Source organism: Nematolebias whitei, chromosome 10, assembly GCF_014905685.2.
Source record: "Nematolebias whitei isolate Nwh7 chromosome 10, NemWhi1, whole genome shotgun sequence".
In the NCBI taxonomy this organism is placed as follows: Eukaryota; Metazoa; Chordata; class Actinopteri; order Cyprinodontiformes; family Rivulidae; genus Nematolebias; species Nematolebias whitei.
In genome coordinates, this window is record NC_056507.1 from 28,257,247 (window position 1) to 28,274,862 (window position 17,616).

The 17,616-nt window shown below is 38.4% G+C and overlaps 1 protein-coding gene across 1 annotated transcript in view; it reads right to left on the reverse strand.

Moving 5' to 3' along the window:
* Positions 1-1,234: 1,234 nt before the first annotated feature.
* The window catches only part of stra6 (signaling receptor and transporter of retinol STRA6), a 20,455-nt gene continuing 4,073 nt past the window's right edge, over positions 1,235-17,616 (reverse strand). Inside the window, exons 4-17 of the mRNA XM_037682932.1 lie at positions 17,171-17,304; positions 16,016-16,182; positions 15,308-15,433; positions 10,490-10,560; positions 9,013-9,092; positions 8,602-8,663; positions 8,198-8,360; positions 8,005-8,080; positions 6,869-7,002; positions 6,631-6,748; positions 6,214-6,315; positions 5,980-6,143; positions 5,235-5,372; positions 1,235-1,546 (exon numbers count right to left, since the gene is read on the reverse strand). Of these exons, the coding sequence (XP_037538860.1) occupies positions 1,311-1,546; positions 5,235-5,372; positions 5,980-6,143; positions 6,214-6,315; positions 6,631-6,748; positions 6,869-7,002; positions 8,005-8,080; positions 8,198-8,360; positions 8,602-8,663; positions 9,013-9,092; positions 10,490-10,560; positions 15,308-15,433; positions 16,016-16,182; positions 17,171-17,304 (1,771 nt within the window). The 3' untranslated portion in view covers positions 1,235-1,310. The remainder of the gene's footprint in view (positions 1,547-5,234; positions 5,373-5,979; positions 6,144-6,213; positions 6,316-6,630; positions 6,749-6,868; positions 7,003-8,004; positions 8,081-8,197; positions 8,361-8,601; positions 8,664-9,012; positions 9,093-10,489; positions 10,561-15,307; positions 15,434-16,015; positions 16,183-17,170; positions 17,305-17,616) is intronic.

The following is a 17,616-nucleotide window of genomic DNA, read 5'->3' on the forward strand; positions in this document are numbered from 1 at the left end:
CTTAAAATAACTCCACTCTCACAGTTTTATAGCGGTTCATGCAGTTTAGACATAATTTACATTGCCTTCAGTTTTGCACATTGTTTCATTTTTTTATTTTTTTTCAAGTGCAACTAGTGGCAGCAGCAGCTGGCTGTAGCACTACTGCAGCCTGGAGCACTTTTTGTAGGAATATCAAAATTATTATGCAACACTGACAACAGATTAAAGGTTTACAATATTGTGTTTGCATGAACTGGTAGGTTATTTTTAATTTTTTTAATTGGCTTTGTTCTAAGATGCCAGCAATCCACTTTGATCTTATCACCCTGTGATCAGCCATCAAACATGTCAGCCTTGTCAGAAATAATCTGTTCCTCCAAATTGAAACTGTTCACGAGCTATCTGCAACAAACAGGACGCTAATCGTTTATATCATTCTACAGAAGCTCCCGTCAGATGTTTGAACTGTCCCTTTAGTTTCTCACTGAGCTGCAGTTTGGCATTCACTGGGGAGTCTCCAAAGTGTCTCAAATCAGTTGCAAAGGTTTTAGTTTCCTTGTGTGAGTCGCAGAGAGTCGGCTTCAGTTTTGTACATGTAAAAAAAAGAAGTGCCACAATTTATTTTTTAAAATAATCAGCGTTGTCTTGAACTGATCTGAAGAGTGCTGTAGACACTGACAGGGGAGCATTTCTCTGACAGAAAACATCCAAAGCAAATGTCCAGGTCTAAAAGCCACACTCATAAATAATAATAATTTAAAAACAGCTGCTTCATCTCAACTGTAAATTCCAGCTGGCTAATGATGAATGTGGGGGCAGCTATGGTGGCTATAAAATGAACTGAAGCAGGGCAACAAATAACATGCACGGTGAAAACTACATGTTTGTGAGTCCCGCACATGATCATAAACCACGATTTTTGAAAATCGTCTGCTCAAAATGTGGCCGCATGGTTCGCTGATCAGACCGCAACAAACAATTCAAACATTCTCATATTTTTGAGTCATTAACAAATCGCCATCAGTCGTAGCTCGGTGAGATACTACCTTTAGGCGTTTCACCCAAAAAGCACAAATTTAATACAAATTATTGTTTAAGGTTTTTGAAAAAAACAAAAAAAACAAAACAAAGGTAACCCAAGCTTTTCATTTGAAATTCAGGAATGTGGCCTTCAGTTAGAAGGAGTCTCACAGCCTCCAAATAAAACGAAAGACTTGGTTTGTATCAGCACAAGCAGCACTGAGCTCAATCTGTAGACCTGCTTGGATAAACGGTAAAACGACAGAATATAGTCCAGATCCAATGAAACTCCATCATCCACCCATTGCTCAGTTGTTTGCAGCGGCCTCTGTCTCCTTGGTTGCCTCCTTTTTGCTTCCCTCCTTGGCGCTGCGCTTGAAGCTCCCATTCAGGAAGCTCTCCGCACTCTGCCGCTGGAAGTGCTTCCTGGTTCCCACCAGGGAGGGGTTGTTGACCAGGGTGTACAGGAGCTGCCAGCGCCTGCGGGCCCGCTTGGCACTCGACAGCTTGTTCTTCTTCTTCTCCTGCTGAACCAGCTGAATCCCTGGGGACATTTAGACACAACGATGGTCACATATAAAACAACCGTCTTGATGAATAAAGACTCGTTTTTAGGCCACAAAGAGTAATAATAGAAAGCAATCATATTTTAATCCTTTAAGCATGGTGGAATATTAACACTCTGAAAGCCTAACCCCCTCGGGTAACATGAATATGTAACAAGCAATTAGTGTAGCTCATCTGTGTAATCAGCAGCTGAAGAAGTAATCTATGTTAAACAATGGATAAATCCTGATCATGCATTGTTTTCTACACACAAACATGCACGTGCACCCACAGCAACTGATGAGTCCTGATGTGTTTTTCTGCTAATTTCTCACTCTAATGTCACCTCTTGTCCCCGTGTGCGTGGGCGACCATCATTCACCTCCCGTTTGTGTCACGCTCTCCATACTTTGAGCAATGAAACACGTTATAAAGATACTTCTGTCTCGCCTGATGAGTAAAATAACACGTTTAACGGCTGTTATGCTGTCATTTGGAACTGGAAGCTGAGGGAGCAGAGTAATAATGACGGCTGATTTATTCATGGGAGGTTTGATGGAGACCAGCAGCAGGCCTGTGAATTATTCCACGCTGAAACTCAATTTGTTCTGAGCATATTAGATTAGGGTTGTGAAGCTCCCGTTCTGTCCGTGCGTGCAAGATCATTTTATCGTCTGATTATGAGTTACAGTGACCTGATGTTAAATGAAAATAAAGATTCCACCTTGACGTTAGAGTAAAAATTAAGCTAATGTTTATATTAAAGCATTAATTGTATTACTTTTTTCCTCTTTTGTTTTATGTAAAATCCACAACTAACTGAAATAAAAAAATAAAAAAAAAATCACTGCATTTGCTGCCATGACAACTAAATTCTGAGTCCATTAAAGTAGTAGTTCAGATCATTTGATGTGGAGTTCTGTGGAAAGCTTACGAGCAATTGATATCATACCTGTTGTATATACTGTAACTCTTTAAATTACCTCCATGTCGAAACATAAAGTTTAATAACAGTAATATAATAGTAATAGTAATAATACTACTGATAATAGTACAGTAGTCCCTCTCTACGTCGCAGTTCGTTTAATGCAAATTTGCTCTATCGGCGTTTTTCAAAATAAGATTGGACATGACACACAATTTGCTGATTGATGGATGAGCCGCACGATCAGCATGGAATTTTAATTTTAAAAATATTTTTTTTATTACTTAGTACCTGTTGCACCTTTGTGCAGCCCAGAGCTGCAGGATAAACTTCCTCCTGCAGCTGAACAGCTGATCTGCATGCAGAGTGGAGAAGTGGGCGTGACTGAGAGCGCTTGCAGGTGGCTGAGACCAGCGGAGGCAGGGAGCTGAAATCATGACATTCTGTGCTCTTTTAGAGCGTTTAGAGCAGGGGTGCTGAAACTTTTTCAGTGTGTGAGCTACTTTTGAAACGACCAAGTCAAAGTGATCTACCCTGTTTACACGAGAACAACCTCTGGAAACATTAGTGTTTTTCCCAATGTTTATTGGGGGTAATAAACAAAAAATGAGCAGGTTTACATGAAAAATGCTGTATTTTCCATGTCAGTCGGGTTGCCATAAGAAATTATGAACTATAGTACTGTGGCTTTAAAATGATAGTATTTTGACCTGAACTGTCATATGTGCTGAGTAAAGATGTTCTAAGATTCAATTCAAGTCAGTTCAGTTCATTTATAAAGCACCAAGTCATAAAAGAAGTCATCTCAGGGCACTGAACAGAAACATTCATATATAAAATAATAATATCACTATTTGTCTGAGGAGCAGACTGCTTTGAATTTAACTCCATCGCAGAACTCTCATCTTGAGCAAAATGAAGTTTGTGTTGTGTTTCTTGAACATGTGCACAGAAAAGTGGGTGGTAAATAAGGCTTTTTAAATTTATCTGGCAACCTCTGGCTCAGCCATTGTGCATAGAGCGACTGCATGATGAGTTTAGAAACATTGTTTAAACTATTGCAAGAGTGTGGGATGGGTTTAAAATGCCTTTATTATATTATATTATATATATTTATTATATTTACTAAAATAAACTACTACTACTATTACAACTTGATGGTTTTTCACTTATTGTGGGGCTTCACGGTACGGATCCCCCGCGATAAACAAGGGACTACTGTATTCTAATTTACTTATTTGCCAGTGCAAACAGCAGCAGTCAATGTTATCTGCAGCACTGTGCAATTTGGGGCACATCATGTAGAATTATCACAATAATCTGCTATGTGACTGTGGTGGAAGTGTCTCTGGAAAAATAAATAAATGATTAGGTGAACTGCTATGAAATTTTTGAATTTGAAATTGTTTTTAAAAAAGCAAAAATCAACATTGGTTTTGTAGCTCATTAACCCAGTTAGAATTAAACCCTATTTCTCCAAACTGAGGCCAGTAGAAGAGTTATTTACAACAGGTAAGAAGTTACTTGTTCACAAGTTTTCCACAGAACCCCACTTCAATTGAACGCAGCGATCATTTGTCCAAAACAAAATGGGCTACGACCGTTGTGTAGACTGTGACTCATAAATGCGAGACAGCAGGTTCATTTTTAACTGCAGTGTCACATTTCTGATAGTTTGCAGCAAAGTGACCAGTGAACCACATTTGTGAAAAAAATGATGAATTATATTTCTTTGCACAAACTGTATTTTAAGCTCCACACTTTATTACACTGCCCTCCGTTCACCTCATGCTCATCTTGGTCCACACTGGCAGCCCACCCTCACATTTATGATTTACTCTACTGGAGTACACTTTTGAAACAAAGACAGGCAGATTTGGTCCATTTTCATATAAATTACTATTTACCACTGTCATGGTTTTTAGACCTGGATATTCAGAGCTGTAGTCGGATATTTTTGGTCATGTGAGCACCACACCGGTGTCAAAATGTGGTACAAGTGCACCAAAGTTGATGAAAACTAATTGACACGGGTTGGAGTTGTATGTAACAACTTTGTGACTATTTTAAGAAGTGATTGTTTCACAGTTTTTTGGAACATGTTCAAAACTCGTTTCTGTGACGCTTGTGTTTTTCCTTTGAAATTTGTGTTTCGCCAACTAGTCGCAAACATTTACAGCCCAAGGCCATACAACATTTAATGATCAATAACTTTATTCTGCTGGTTGATCTCTTCAATCAATCTCAGTAATATGATTCAATTTAAAATTGCAATAGCTGTAAACATATAATGTTTTTTTTCTATTTGAATTTTTACGCTTCAAACATAATTTCCACATCATTAAACAGATGTTTGGGGTTCATGTAACTGAAACGCATCAAAGTCAAGGTTTGTGTAAAAAACTGAGTTAGAAAACAGCAAATATAAATATAAATTTAATGTAATTAAAACTAAAATAGTGCTGATTTTGCTTATTTATTACAAATTATGCGGTAGACCTTTGCTAGTGAGTGATGCATGTTCAGTGTTATTTCATTATTTATGATATGCATAAACAAAAAACTCAAATCAACGCTGAACATTTGTGCATTTTGACATATTGTGCATTTGACCTACATGTTCCTGCTGCACAGTCTTTTTACTCAGTCTCAAACTGTTTAAATAATCAAAACCACACTCAGCCTTTGCACAATTTACAGACTGAACAATTGAATCTATTTTAAAAACACTGAGTGTTGATGTGAACAGAGTTTTACTGACCCTCCTCAGCGTCTCGTGACCTCTGTGCAGCTTTGCTCTCCTGGCCCACAGACTGCAGAAGCATCCCGCAGAAGGCCTTCATCACAGGGTGGGACTGGCTCACCTCAATCTTCAGATAATGAGCATAGCAGCGGTAGGCTGCAGACAGACACAGGGAGGGGGTGGAGGGGATCACTCTGAGAGGGCAAAAGCAATAAAACATGTAGCACTGCACCCCATGTTGTTTTTGAGGCGATCACACATAATGGCTGTACAATCACACTTCTCTTTTTTTTTTTATTCCAACCACCTGCTCTTCCTGACAACAGATGCCTTAAATCTGCACCTATTTTAGAAATCGGTGAACAGTTACTGTCCTTGCACGGCACAGAATACAGATATGATACAAGAGTAAGCTGCCAGAACAGCAGAGTGGATGGAATGCACATTTTTAGCCTAAAAGCAGGATTAAAAAGTGCTTTTGTACATAAAAAAAAACAACAACCATATTTTAAAGCCTATATGAAAACAAAAACATATTGCACTTATGAGCATAAAAGCATGCTGGTAGTTCCATTAAAATTTAAATCATATACAAGAGAAAACAATGGAAGCAATAAAAACACAACTAAGAGTCTGTAATTGCTTATTTCATTTTGATTTAACGGATTCACAGCATGTTATGTTGCCAAGACTACATTGTTTCCGTCCTGTAGGCCCGATGTTTCTGGATGCTAATTGTACTAAACCGTGACCAGAGGCTCACCTGGGTCGAACGCCTCCACCGTGCGGTTAAGAAGACTAATATCCATTCGTCCCATGTGGACGATGTTGAACAGGGCGGTGATGATCATGCGCCACAGAGCCAGCAGAACCCCGATCAGAACATTGACGGGGAACAGCAGATACGTCAGCAGGAACAGATTAACCCTGCAGGATGAATGAGGATAAGTTAGGGTGTTAAAACGGACAGTCATCATTGACATAGTGAGTAAATCACCTGTTGTTCAGGTCTTGTGTGCTTGCTGTCTTCTTAATGAAGCAAAACCTGGCAGCGATGTGTTGAATCAACAGAGCCAGGAGAATCATCAGCCAGAAAGGCCTGGAAAAAAAACCCACCGAGCACTTCCTGTTGTGATACAAGTCTGACAAAAGGCACAAAACCAATTTGCTGCTGACAGGAAATGCTGTGAATCCAATTTACTTCTGTACATCGGACATGAAACATGTGGACTGAAAGCTGATTGACCAAGGGTCAAACAAGCCAAATATATAAACAGAGTCGTAGTTTCATTTGAAGCTTGTATCACAACTTTCACATCCACATGCTCAAATTAAACAAAAACCAGTGGGTTTACATGACAGAAGTGTTCAGGATGCTGAAGTTGAGCTCATTTAAGAAGTAGGAGATGCTCACCACATGCTCCACAGGATCTGAAACAGAATCAGATTCTGTCTTTGCAGGATGGGTATGATTATGAGGAAGACAGCGATCAGCAGGCAGAGGAAGAACACTAAAGTCTGGATGATCATTCCTGCGGGGGAAGAGCTCAGATCAATGCAACCTGCTTTTTGTTGCACACATAATGCATTTAAGTGAAACCATGTATGATGCAAACGGTTTTGTTTGTCACTGCTAAAGTGCACATTTGTACCGATACAGATGTGAGCTGCGGTGAAGCTGGTGTATCCCATCCAGCAGACCAGCGTCGACCTGGACGCCCGGATACTTCGCTGACAGTTGTAGACATTATAAACATCTCCTCTGTAAAGCCCCTTCAGGTTTGACCTTAAAGAGACAACCAAAAATTGGCAGCATTGAGCAAAAGTTAAATTAGTTCATTGCTAAAATGAACAACTACAGTATACTGTAACTGTACAGTATACTGGTATACAGTATATCCAGTATACTGTATACTGTACAGTATACTGGAACGACTTGACAAATTGAAGTCATTTAGTGGTGAATGTAACAGAAATGCAATTTAACACTTGAACTGCAAACCCAGTTCTTTTAATTTTACGTTCCTGTGGTCATTACAAATCACACTGCTTATCTGAAAAGCTATTTCCAATTGCAGCAGCATTTAGTACAGAGTAAATGCATTTCTGCCTGGGTGATCAGTACTTAATCACATTATAATGACCCCGAAATTACCATGGATGAACCAGGAGGCAATTATTGAACGCAGCAAAGAGAAAATCAAAGGCCTAGCGTTTCTTCGATGGGTGCACATCACCCGCCTTGCTCCATAGTGTTTTAAGATCATCTTATGTTCATCTCACACAACATTGTGAGATCATTCACAATATCAGTTCTCAAAGTATTTGTTAATTACTACTACTACTACTAAAACGTTTAAGCTCAATTTCTGTGAACTTGACAGAATTATAGTCATTTTTGTGTTTGTCGAGGTCAGTTAGCTGTGGATGTACTGTATTTTTCGTACTATAAGGCGCACTTAAAATCATTTGATTTTCTCAAAAATCCACAGTGAGCTTTATAATCAGGTGCACCTTATGTATTAACTCTGGTTGTGCTTACTGACCGTGAACCAATTTTATGTGGTTATCGTGAATGAGTTGAATAAAGTTTGACTTAGCTGACTGTTTTGTTTCGCTTAATGCGCCTTTATAGTCCCAAAAATATGGTACATTCAATGATTAGTTTCTGGGAGTTTCAATAAAATCTGCTGTGTGGTTCATGAATTATTTTATTAACAGACATAGATGCAGGCATAGATCATAGCAGCAGATAATAAAAAATGTTCCGTTGTGTTTTCAGACTTACCGATGGAGAACCATGGAGCGCATGAGCAGAACCATGTTGACCAAACACGACAGAGTCATTGCTGAGGTGTAGCACACTGCAGGGACACATGACGGTTCAGGGAGTTCTCATTCACTGATATAATTAGTAACAAAGTACAACAAATATTGGTGATATTTGTGTCATTGTGCATGTGGCCGATGGTTTCCCTCACCTTCCACACACCATATGTAGTAAACCACAATCCTCACGACCTCGTGTTTGTCTGGAGACAGAATGATCTGGAAACCAGCTAAAACGTTTGCAATGGTTTCATCCACTCCGTATCGGGCGGTCTGGAGAGTTGGCACTACAGTCATGATCAAAACTAGACCCATCTGAAGGAAAATAAAAGTCTTATTCATCACTTCGTCATCATCTTTACAAATATTAAGCACTCTATACAACTATTGATATTAAAAGTTTGACTATGTTTATTGAAATGCAGCCAGAACCCTGCAGCTTTTACCCTCGGTGATCAGAAAAATATCTAAAACATTAGTCAGGATGAAGTTATTCTGTGCTTCTGAATCTTACTGCTCACACAATGTTCACAAAGTAATATGATGTATGTGTTACCTGATACAGGCTTATAAAAGACACCACGCATGATATTGCCAGCTTCAGAGGGAAACGGAAAGCTGTTGGAAACACAGCAGAAGTTTTATGAAATACTCAATTACGTCTGATTTATGTAAAACAGATCTTAGAATGGCAGTGTTGTATATAAATGTTCTTTTTCTCTCCTTACACATAACCATTCATTGTATGATCATAAAACGTTGTTGACCAGTTGTCATTTACATTTTGTTTTTGCTATTTTAAATTAATTGTGCAGCGTATTGTATTTATAGTTTGTTCATCATTTGTAAACAGATTAATATTTCATGTGCTTGGCTTCGTATTTGTTTCTTTTTACTTTAAAATAATTTCTAAGATTTACATGTATTTGACATCCAAGGTGCAACCGAAAGACAAAGACATATTTACCGTCCTCCGGCGTGTAAATATAAGACTTCACAGCATCGACTATTCTCTGAGGGAGTTTAGGTTTGTTTGTGCTCGATGTGCTGGACATAAACAAGAAAGTGTCACACACTTAAAATGCATTAAACACATGAGCTGCATGAAACTGAAGGAGAAAAACTGTACTTTTAGTGCATGTTCAATAATCCAGGTAGAAAAATATAAAAAAGTTAAATCTGGTCCTCGGGACATTAAAAACAACAACAACAAAAAAAAAACCGTTTAGTTGTTATTTGTGAATCAGTCAGACTAAAGAAATCTTAATTCAAATACAATGAAACATTTGGGAAAAAAGTGAAATAAAGTGTTAATTTTTTATAATTCAACTCATTTTAGAGTAGAGAAAAGTAAAATTCATTCACAAACTAAGTGTTTCTTGTTAACCTCATGTTGAAGCTCTCTCTTATAGAAAAAAAAAACACTACTGTATGAGCTGAAACATTTCCAACAATTTTCAGTCAGGTCATTTGGACAGTTTCTTTTTTTTGTGCTGAAACATTTCACCTTCCATCCAGAAGGCTTCATCAATCAAGGAAACACACAACACAAAACTGATTCTTCCCCCAAACAGTTTACTCCAAAGTGGAACAAACCAGTTATGTTGGTGCTAAGACGGTCTCTTTGGCACGCCCTCTTCTTTGTTGCCGGCCCTCTTCCTCATCGACAGTCATGTCAAATGGGTTCAAAACCAAAAAAAGAAACTGTCCAGATGACCGGACTGAAAATTGTTGGATTGTATACCTGGATTATTGAGCATGGACTTTTTTGGTTTTGAACCAGTTTGACATGACTGTCAACGAGGAAGAAAGCCGGCAATGGAGGAGGGGGCGTGCCAAAGAGACCATCTTAGCACCAACATAACTGGTTTGTTCCACTTTGGAGTAAACTGTTTGGGGGGAGAATCAGTTTTGTGTTGTGTGTTTTCTTGACTGATGAAGCCTTCTGGATGGAAGGTGAAAAGTTTCAGCAAAACAAGAAACTGTCCAGATGACCTGACTGAAAATTGTTGGATTGTATACCTGGATTATTGAGTGCAGACTTTTTTAAGCTGAAACATACATTAAATTCAAATAAATGAAGTTTTCTACACCAAGACATTGCCAAATTACATTCTGCTCATAATAAAATGACATGATAGAAGAAAAGTGAAGCTGCTGGCAATCATTTCAACTTTAGTGTTAATTTTTCAAGTTTTTGTTCAGTTTTAGTTCTTATTTAAGCAGTTGACTTTCATTTTTTTAGTTTCGATATGTCATATTTTGCATAATATTGAAGCATATTTTGATTTTAAGTATCGGTCTCTTTTCTCTCAATAAAGTCCCCCACTTTATTGCACCTAATATACAGCTGACTCAAGATAAAATGACAAACACAATGGATGAGTTGTCAAACAGAAAAACAAAAAATTAGTCTACTGTTAATAAAGTATCATTATTTTTACCTGACTCGTCTGGGTTTCTTCTCTCGAAGCATCTTCTTTACATAGTCTCCATAATAGCTGCTGCTCAGATCCTAGAAAAGTAAAAACAAACAGATATTTACAAAAAAAAAAAAAATCACTTTCACATGAGAAGGGCAAAGATGTGAAAAATGTACACAATTCTGGAAAACCACAAGTGTACCAAACACATTCATTTTAGGTTGTAGAATAGGCTCCAAACAGCAGACTGTTGATCATTTCTGTGTGTTCTCGTCCAAAATGGAGATAAAGGTCTGAGAATTACAGCTGTTTCAAATGTAGTTGAAATGCAAAGCTCAAATCTGTTTCAGCCATTAGCTATTTAATGAAACAAAGAAGTGTGTGTCCATTTGTTGGTCAGATCTGCCATCCTTTTCAAGACAAGTGAACCAGACCTTCAATGATGGAATTTTCATTCAACCTTTATTTATACAGGTTAATCTCATTGAGTGACCTGTTTTTAATAAAGAATGATGACAACAGACGGCAATAATGACAATAGACAATCATAAAAAAAAGCATATAAATTGAAAAAGTAAATGGAAGAAAATGATATTAAAAACGAAACAAAAACAGCAACATTTAGGAGGAATAGGAGCGAGACAGCAGTCTGGTACTGTCAAAGAGAAGCACAGTCACACTGGTAGGCTCAAAATATTAAAAAAATGCACGGATATCCACCAAAAACTTCAGTGGTGGGTGAAAAAAAAAGCTCCAGAGCATCTAACAGGGTAAAGAAGACTCTCCAGGAGGTCAGTGTTGTGTTAGTTGAGTCTAATATAATGAGAAGACCTCACGAGATCAAACAGAAGCGTCACAACATCTAACAAAAGGTTTCTTAAACTCAGGAATGAAAAGGCCAGATTAGACTTTGACTGGAAACATTTTAAGAAGTGAAATCGGTTTTGAAACATTATTTTTTGGAGCTGGGTCTCTGGTGCTGTTTAATAATACAAGTGTAAGAAGATTACGTCATTCCTTTATAATTTGTTTTCTAGGGGACAGATTTGCTCCTACTCTTTTAAAATAATCTTTATCAGTAGTTGTTCAGTCTTTCTCAAGAACAAAGATTTTTATTGGACTTTGGTTGCTTGTTCCAAACGGGCGGCTGTGGCTGAATGGTTAGAGGAGTCGTCCTCCAATGCAAGAGTTGGGGGTTCAATTCCACCAGCAGTCACATGCCAAAGTGTCCCTGGGCAAGACACTGAACCTCTCATTACCTCTGATGTGTGTCCCATCGGTGATAAAGCATTGATTATTCTTTGCAGAGTATGAATGTGTAAATAAGGACACAGGTTGTAGTGTAAAGAGCTTTGAGTATCGTGATAAGATAGAAAGTAGCTATATAAGTACAGTCCATTTACCATTTATTCACATATTTTCTGTCCACTGCATGAACATTTTCAGAAGACTAATATTTAGTTGCTTTGGGTGTGAATGGTTGTTTGTCTCATTTGTCTCTATGTGTCCCTGTGATGGACTTGTGACCTGTCCAGGTGTCCTCCACCTCTTGCACAGTGACTGCTGGATGTGGACACCAGTGACCCTCCCCCCAAGCCTTGGAAAGGAAAAAACAGGTAAAGATAATGGATGGATGGATTTATGTTGATGTTTAAGTCAACTTACACGGACATGACTTATAAAAAGTTTATTAACTCAAGGGATGACCAGTGTTATCTGCAGACAATGACATATGGTAAAAACCTTCACTGCCATCTTTACGTGTTTAGTTACCAGTAGCTAGACGTAAAGTAAAGACACAACATGTTCCAGTTTCTTAAGATGAAGTTGTGATAAATACCTAAAATTGCATTTTGACAGTATTTTAGCAACAGATTTTTTCCCAAAAAACTAATATCTGCAAACTGCTCAGGTTATGCAGGCTGACCATTTCTTTTTGTCCACTTTACTTGTGCTCAGATCACACAAAATACTATCATGGTCTGGTCCAACTACTGACAACAGCAAAAGTGAGGAAAAAAAAGATTAAAAGACCTTCAGAACATCCTGATGCTATTGGTTGAGACCACTTTAAAATATCAGACTCCTTGAAAGCAAAATAAAGCAAAGCGGGGCGTTTAAACTTTTGCTCAGTGCTGTAGTTTCTGCTGAAATTCAGTGAAATGATCTAAAGGCTGACTGAAACGTGTATCTCAGTCCAGATGAAAAGTAATCCCAAAGATGCCGTAAAAGCAATTTGTGGAGGTCGAAGGTGAAGAAGCTCAATATTCTGCAATGGTTGAACCAATTGCTGTAGACAGAGCTGCATGTGACTTCCAAAAAGCAAAACAAATAGTAAAGAAATGCATAAGGACAAACAATAAATAAAGACAGCTGCAGTAAAAGTCTGGTAAAGCATCACAAAATAGAAAAATATGTTCTTGGTGCCATTTGGGATAATAATTGTGTCTAAAAGAGTCTTTCTTCAAGGTACACTATGGGGGGTGCTGAGTATGGGATTGGAGGATTGTTGTATGGGCCATTCAGTCTCTATATGAGTGGTGCAAAAGTTTGGTTTGCATTGCTGGCAGTAAGTGGGGTTCCTCAGGGTTGGACTCCTCCAGAGCTGCCCATAATCATAGATTATGTTCATAACTTCTATGGACAGAATTTTTCGGTGCAGCCAGGGGGTGGAGGGAGTGGCCTCAAGAATCCATCTCTGCTATTTGCAAATGATGTAGTTTTGTTAACATCGTTGTGCCATGACCTTCAGCACTCAATGGAGTGGTCACATCCAAGTGCAAAGGGGTTGGGATGAGGACCAGCATCTCTAAATCTGAAGCCATGGTCCTCAGTCAGAAATGGGTGGATTGCCCTCTCCAGGTCGGGATTGAGGTTCTGCTTCAAATGGAGGAGTTCAAGTATCTCTGGGTTTTGCTCACAAGTGATGGATCGGTGCAGTATTGCAGACTATGTGCCGGTCCATTGTAGTGAAGATGAGCTGGGCTGCAAGACAAAGCTATCTGTTTACATTCTCTGGGTTTATGTTCCCTCAACTATGGTCACAAATATTGGGTAGAGACCGAAATAAAAAATTGCGGGTACAAGTGGTCAAAATGAGTTTTCTCCACCGAGTGGCTGGAATCTTTCTTAGAAATAGAATGAAAAGTTCAAATATCCAGGAAAGACTTCACATGGAGAGGAGCCATTTGAGGTGGTTTGAGCCAGTTGAGGTGGTTTGTGCAGCTGGTAAGGATGCCCCCTGGATGCCTCTGTAGGGAGGTTTTCTGGGCATGTCCTACTGGGATGAAACCCATGGAAAGACTTAGGACACGCTGGTCGGACTGTCTTTTGTCTGAAAGGGGTGGCTGTGGGAAAAGATGTTTGGGCCTCCTTCTTGCTTCGCCCATGATCCAGCTTCAGATCAAGCAGAAGATAAGGGATGGATGAGTTACAATCTTTATTTAACTACTTTAGTCTGGCTGTCAAAAGTCCAAATTTTTTCAGAAACTATCATATGAAGTATTTTTTATTGTATTTTATTGCTTTTGGTTATTTGTGAAAGTTGCGATCAAGTTAATAAGGTTCTCATTCAGGTCTCACTTGTGAATGAGTCTTCGAGGCTCAATGTGTTTTATCTGTATAATTAAAGGTTGATTGAAAAAAAAATCAGATCCATAGATAATCACTTCACTACACTTTGTCACACTCAATTCAATTCTATTCAATTCAGTTCAAAAATACTTTATTAATCCCAAAGTGAAAATAAGTGTTGTGGTAGTTCATGATCCTGGTTTCGTTCAAGAGTTGTTATAAATGCTGATAGCTATGGGCAGGGAGGATCTCCTACAGCGAATCCAAAGAATCTGGTCACAGATACCGATCCGTCCTCCTGAATTCAGCTTGCTGTCAGGTCTGACAGGCCTCTCGGTCCTCCTGGGCAGCAGGACTGACCTAATAACGGGCAGAATTCCTCCCTGAGCGATTGTCACTCCTCCCAATAGTCTGCTGAGCTCCTTGTCACCACAGACAGCCAGTCGAAGGTGCTGGAGGATGATCTTGGTCCTACCGTTGTCACGAGTCAAGTTTCCCACCAGTTCCAGGATCTCGGCGGTCAGGTACTTGAGCACCGCCGTCAGGATGATGGGTATTCGTCCATGATGCCTCCTTTTCAACTCATTTGGGATTTGGGGCTGTAGTTGAAATACTTGAGCTTTTGAGATGTTAATCAGCTGCTTCTGGTTGTTAAAAAAAACACCTCGTTGCCATGGTTACGCATCATAGCAAATGCCCAAAAGTAAAAAGGTTTCAGTAAAATTCCTTCCAGCTGCACAGCATCCGATACCAGAGTAATCCAAAAAAAGCGATTTACATCCAGAAAAAAGAGGAAATAAAATTTTCAAAAGCAAAAACTCAGAATGAATGTAATGAGCTACTCCAACATGCAGCCACCCCGAGCGGCGCAATTCTAGAACTCATACCAAGATTAGCAGCAAATAAAAACAGTATTGTCTCTCCATGAATCAAAAAACAAGGTGGCCTTTTCATCATTTGATCAAGAACTTGGGCCTGTTTGAAACCAATTACCAGTACATCAAATCTGCTTAAAATGATTGTGCCACTGGTGCTCACTGGGTCTTACAGGCTCCACAGTCTGAGCAGGGTAAGCTCCAAAATTAGCAGGGCAGCTTGTAAAAAAGGCTCTTCACGTACAAATTCAAATTGAGAGCAAATGTGCTCTTTTATAATCTGTTTCTTTGTGCCTGAACTTAACATTTCTGTGAAATGTATTTAAATAACTACAGCTGAATCATCTTGAAGTGGATCTGTCAGAGGAGCTGCTCTCAGACTGAACCTTACCTCGGTGGCATTGATCGTTTCAGAGCTCTTGAAGCCTTTGAACAAAAGCAGGGGATACTGGAAACTAAGGAATGCCAAGCAAACTATCTGGGGCAGGCTGGAGAACAGAGAGTAGTACTTGTGTATCTGCAAAAGAAGAAGAAGAAGAAATAAATGTCACCTAGCAACTTTTTCTGGGGGTTTTTGAAGCAACACTCAGAAAACAGTCATGGACTGTCAAATACTGTATGTGATTAGTGCTTATAAAAGGTAAAGCATTACATAAGTAGTGTGTGTTTGTGTGTTCTACTGGATCTAACTAAAGTGTTTAACACTAACAAAGCCTACTAATTAAAACTCAGACAGTGGAACTAACTGTTTTGACTTACAGCCATTCAGGAAGAAAAAAAAAAAAAACTTGGCGCAAAGGTTAGAACTGGATTAAATTTAAAGGTCCCAAATGTGTGTCCGTGAATCCATCTTGACAGCTCAATATTCAGTCCTGTTTCTTTTTGTACTACACAAAACTGGCCTCGTTTAGTTCTCGGTGGGTTTTCAGACTGGAACAAAGCAGCTTTTTTTGTTTTTTGTTATTAATCCTTAATATTTTGATGGACGTGCCATACAAAAACAGTCTGAGAGTTAAAGATGAATATTTAAGAAATGTACTTATTTATTACTCTCCCACTAAAAGTTCTGCGCTCATTGTTCACTCAGATTCATACTCACCACAGGTGTTTTGGGACAGTCGATTTTTTGCCACACCAAAACACCAAAATGTGTCCACGATAAGAGGCTGCCAAGGACGTAGCCAACTTTATTATGTAAAGTGCCACATGCCAGGAGAGGGTAGTATAGAGTGGGGTAATAAAAGACTCCCAGGATCACCCAGTGCTCTGCAAACACAGTGTGTGAAGGTAGACAGCATTAACGTGGAACAACGTTCGAAATGAAACCTGTTTAAAGAACACAAACCAATGGAAACTTTTACTGGTTTACTGGGGACTGTGTAAAAAAAACCCCAGCAGACCTACTCTTAGTCATTTCTTATGTAACGTTAGGCACAAAGCTGCTCAAACACATGATTAAAAACAATCTAAAGAATAAAACAATAATCAGTACCACTTTATAATAAGGCTCCCCATATAGATGGCTAATAGTTTATAGATACGTTATTAATTCCTCTATAACACTTTATAAATTATTAATAACAGCTTATTATACATTAATTAATGGTGACAGAGACAAAAATGACCAGTTTCTTTCCAAATAGTGAGACAAATCTGTTTACCTATATATTTAATCTAGAGCTGTTATATTAAACATTTCAGACTAAGTTACTACCTTGTAAGCACAATAAGCATTTGTAAACCTATTTTTTTTAGCATGTATTGCACTTTATCACTGCATTATATCTACAACTAATATTATATCCTAAAAAAAATAGGTTTACAAATGCTTATTGTGCTTACAAGGTAGTAACTTAGAGTAAAATGTTTAATATAACAAGTCTAGATGAAATATATATGTGAACAGATTTGGCTCACCATTTGGCAAGAAACTGGCCAGTTTTGTCTCTGTCACCCTTAATTAATGCATAATAAGCAGTTATTAATTATTTATAAAGTGTTTATAGAGGAATTAATAACATATTTATAAACTATTTATTAGTCCTTTATAAGGGGAGCCTTGTTGTAAAGTGGTACCCAATAATCTAGATCATAATGAATACATGTACCAAAAAATGTTTTGGAGATTTCTATTTGTTGGACACCGGCAGTCCACTCTAAACTCTTTTTGTTGTAAGTAGAGCTGAGTTTAAATGAAATCCAGTCTGTGTTAGAAGTGAAAGCAGACAATGTTCTTGGTGGAGGAAGAGCTCACGTTTGTTCTTTGAGTCTGTGGTGAACGGGAGGGGATTTGGTGACACAAGCAGACCCCACAGTTTGCACAGGAGGACTCCAAACACAGCCACTGCCAGGCCCTTGTGCTGCGTGTGATCCAGGAAGTTAACCGGACTGCGAAATAAAACGGCAGCAGCTCAGTGCTCGCACTTTAATCAAACACAAACATAAACTCAATAAACTGTGTAACTTTAAAATTTAACATTGGATGTTCCAGGCTCTCTTGTTCAAGTTCAAATTAGCATAAAAAGATTTCCGAAGCGTTGATTTAGCTTAGAATAAAAAATTTAAAAAAACTTTCAGACTTTTCAACATTTATTGAGTGAAAGCTGTCCTAAATGCCCAAAGCACAATATATATATATATATATATAGTCAAACTGACATTCTTATATATATATATATATAGATATATATATTTATAGAT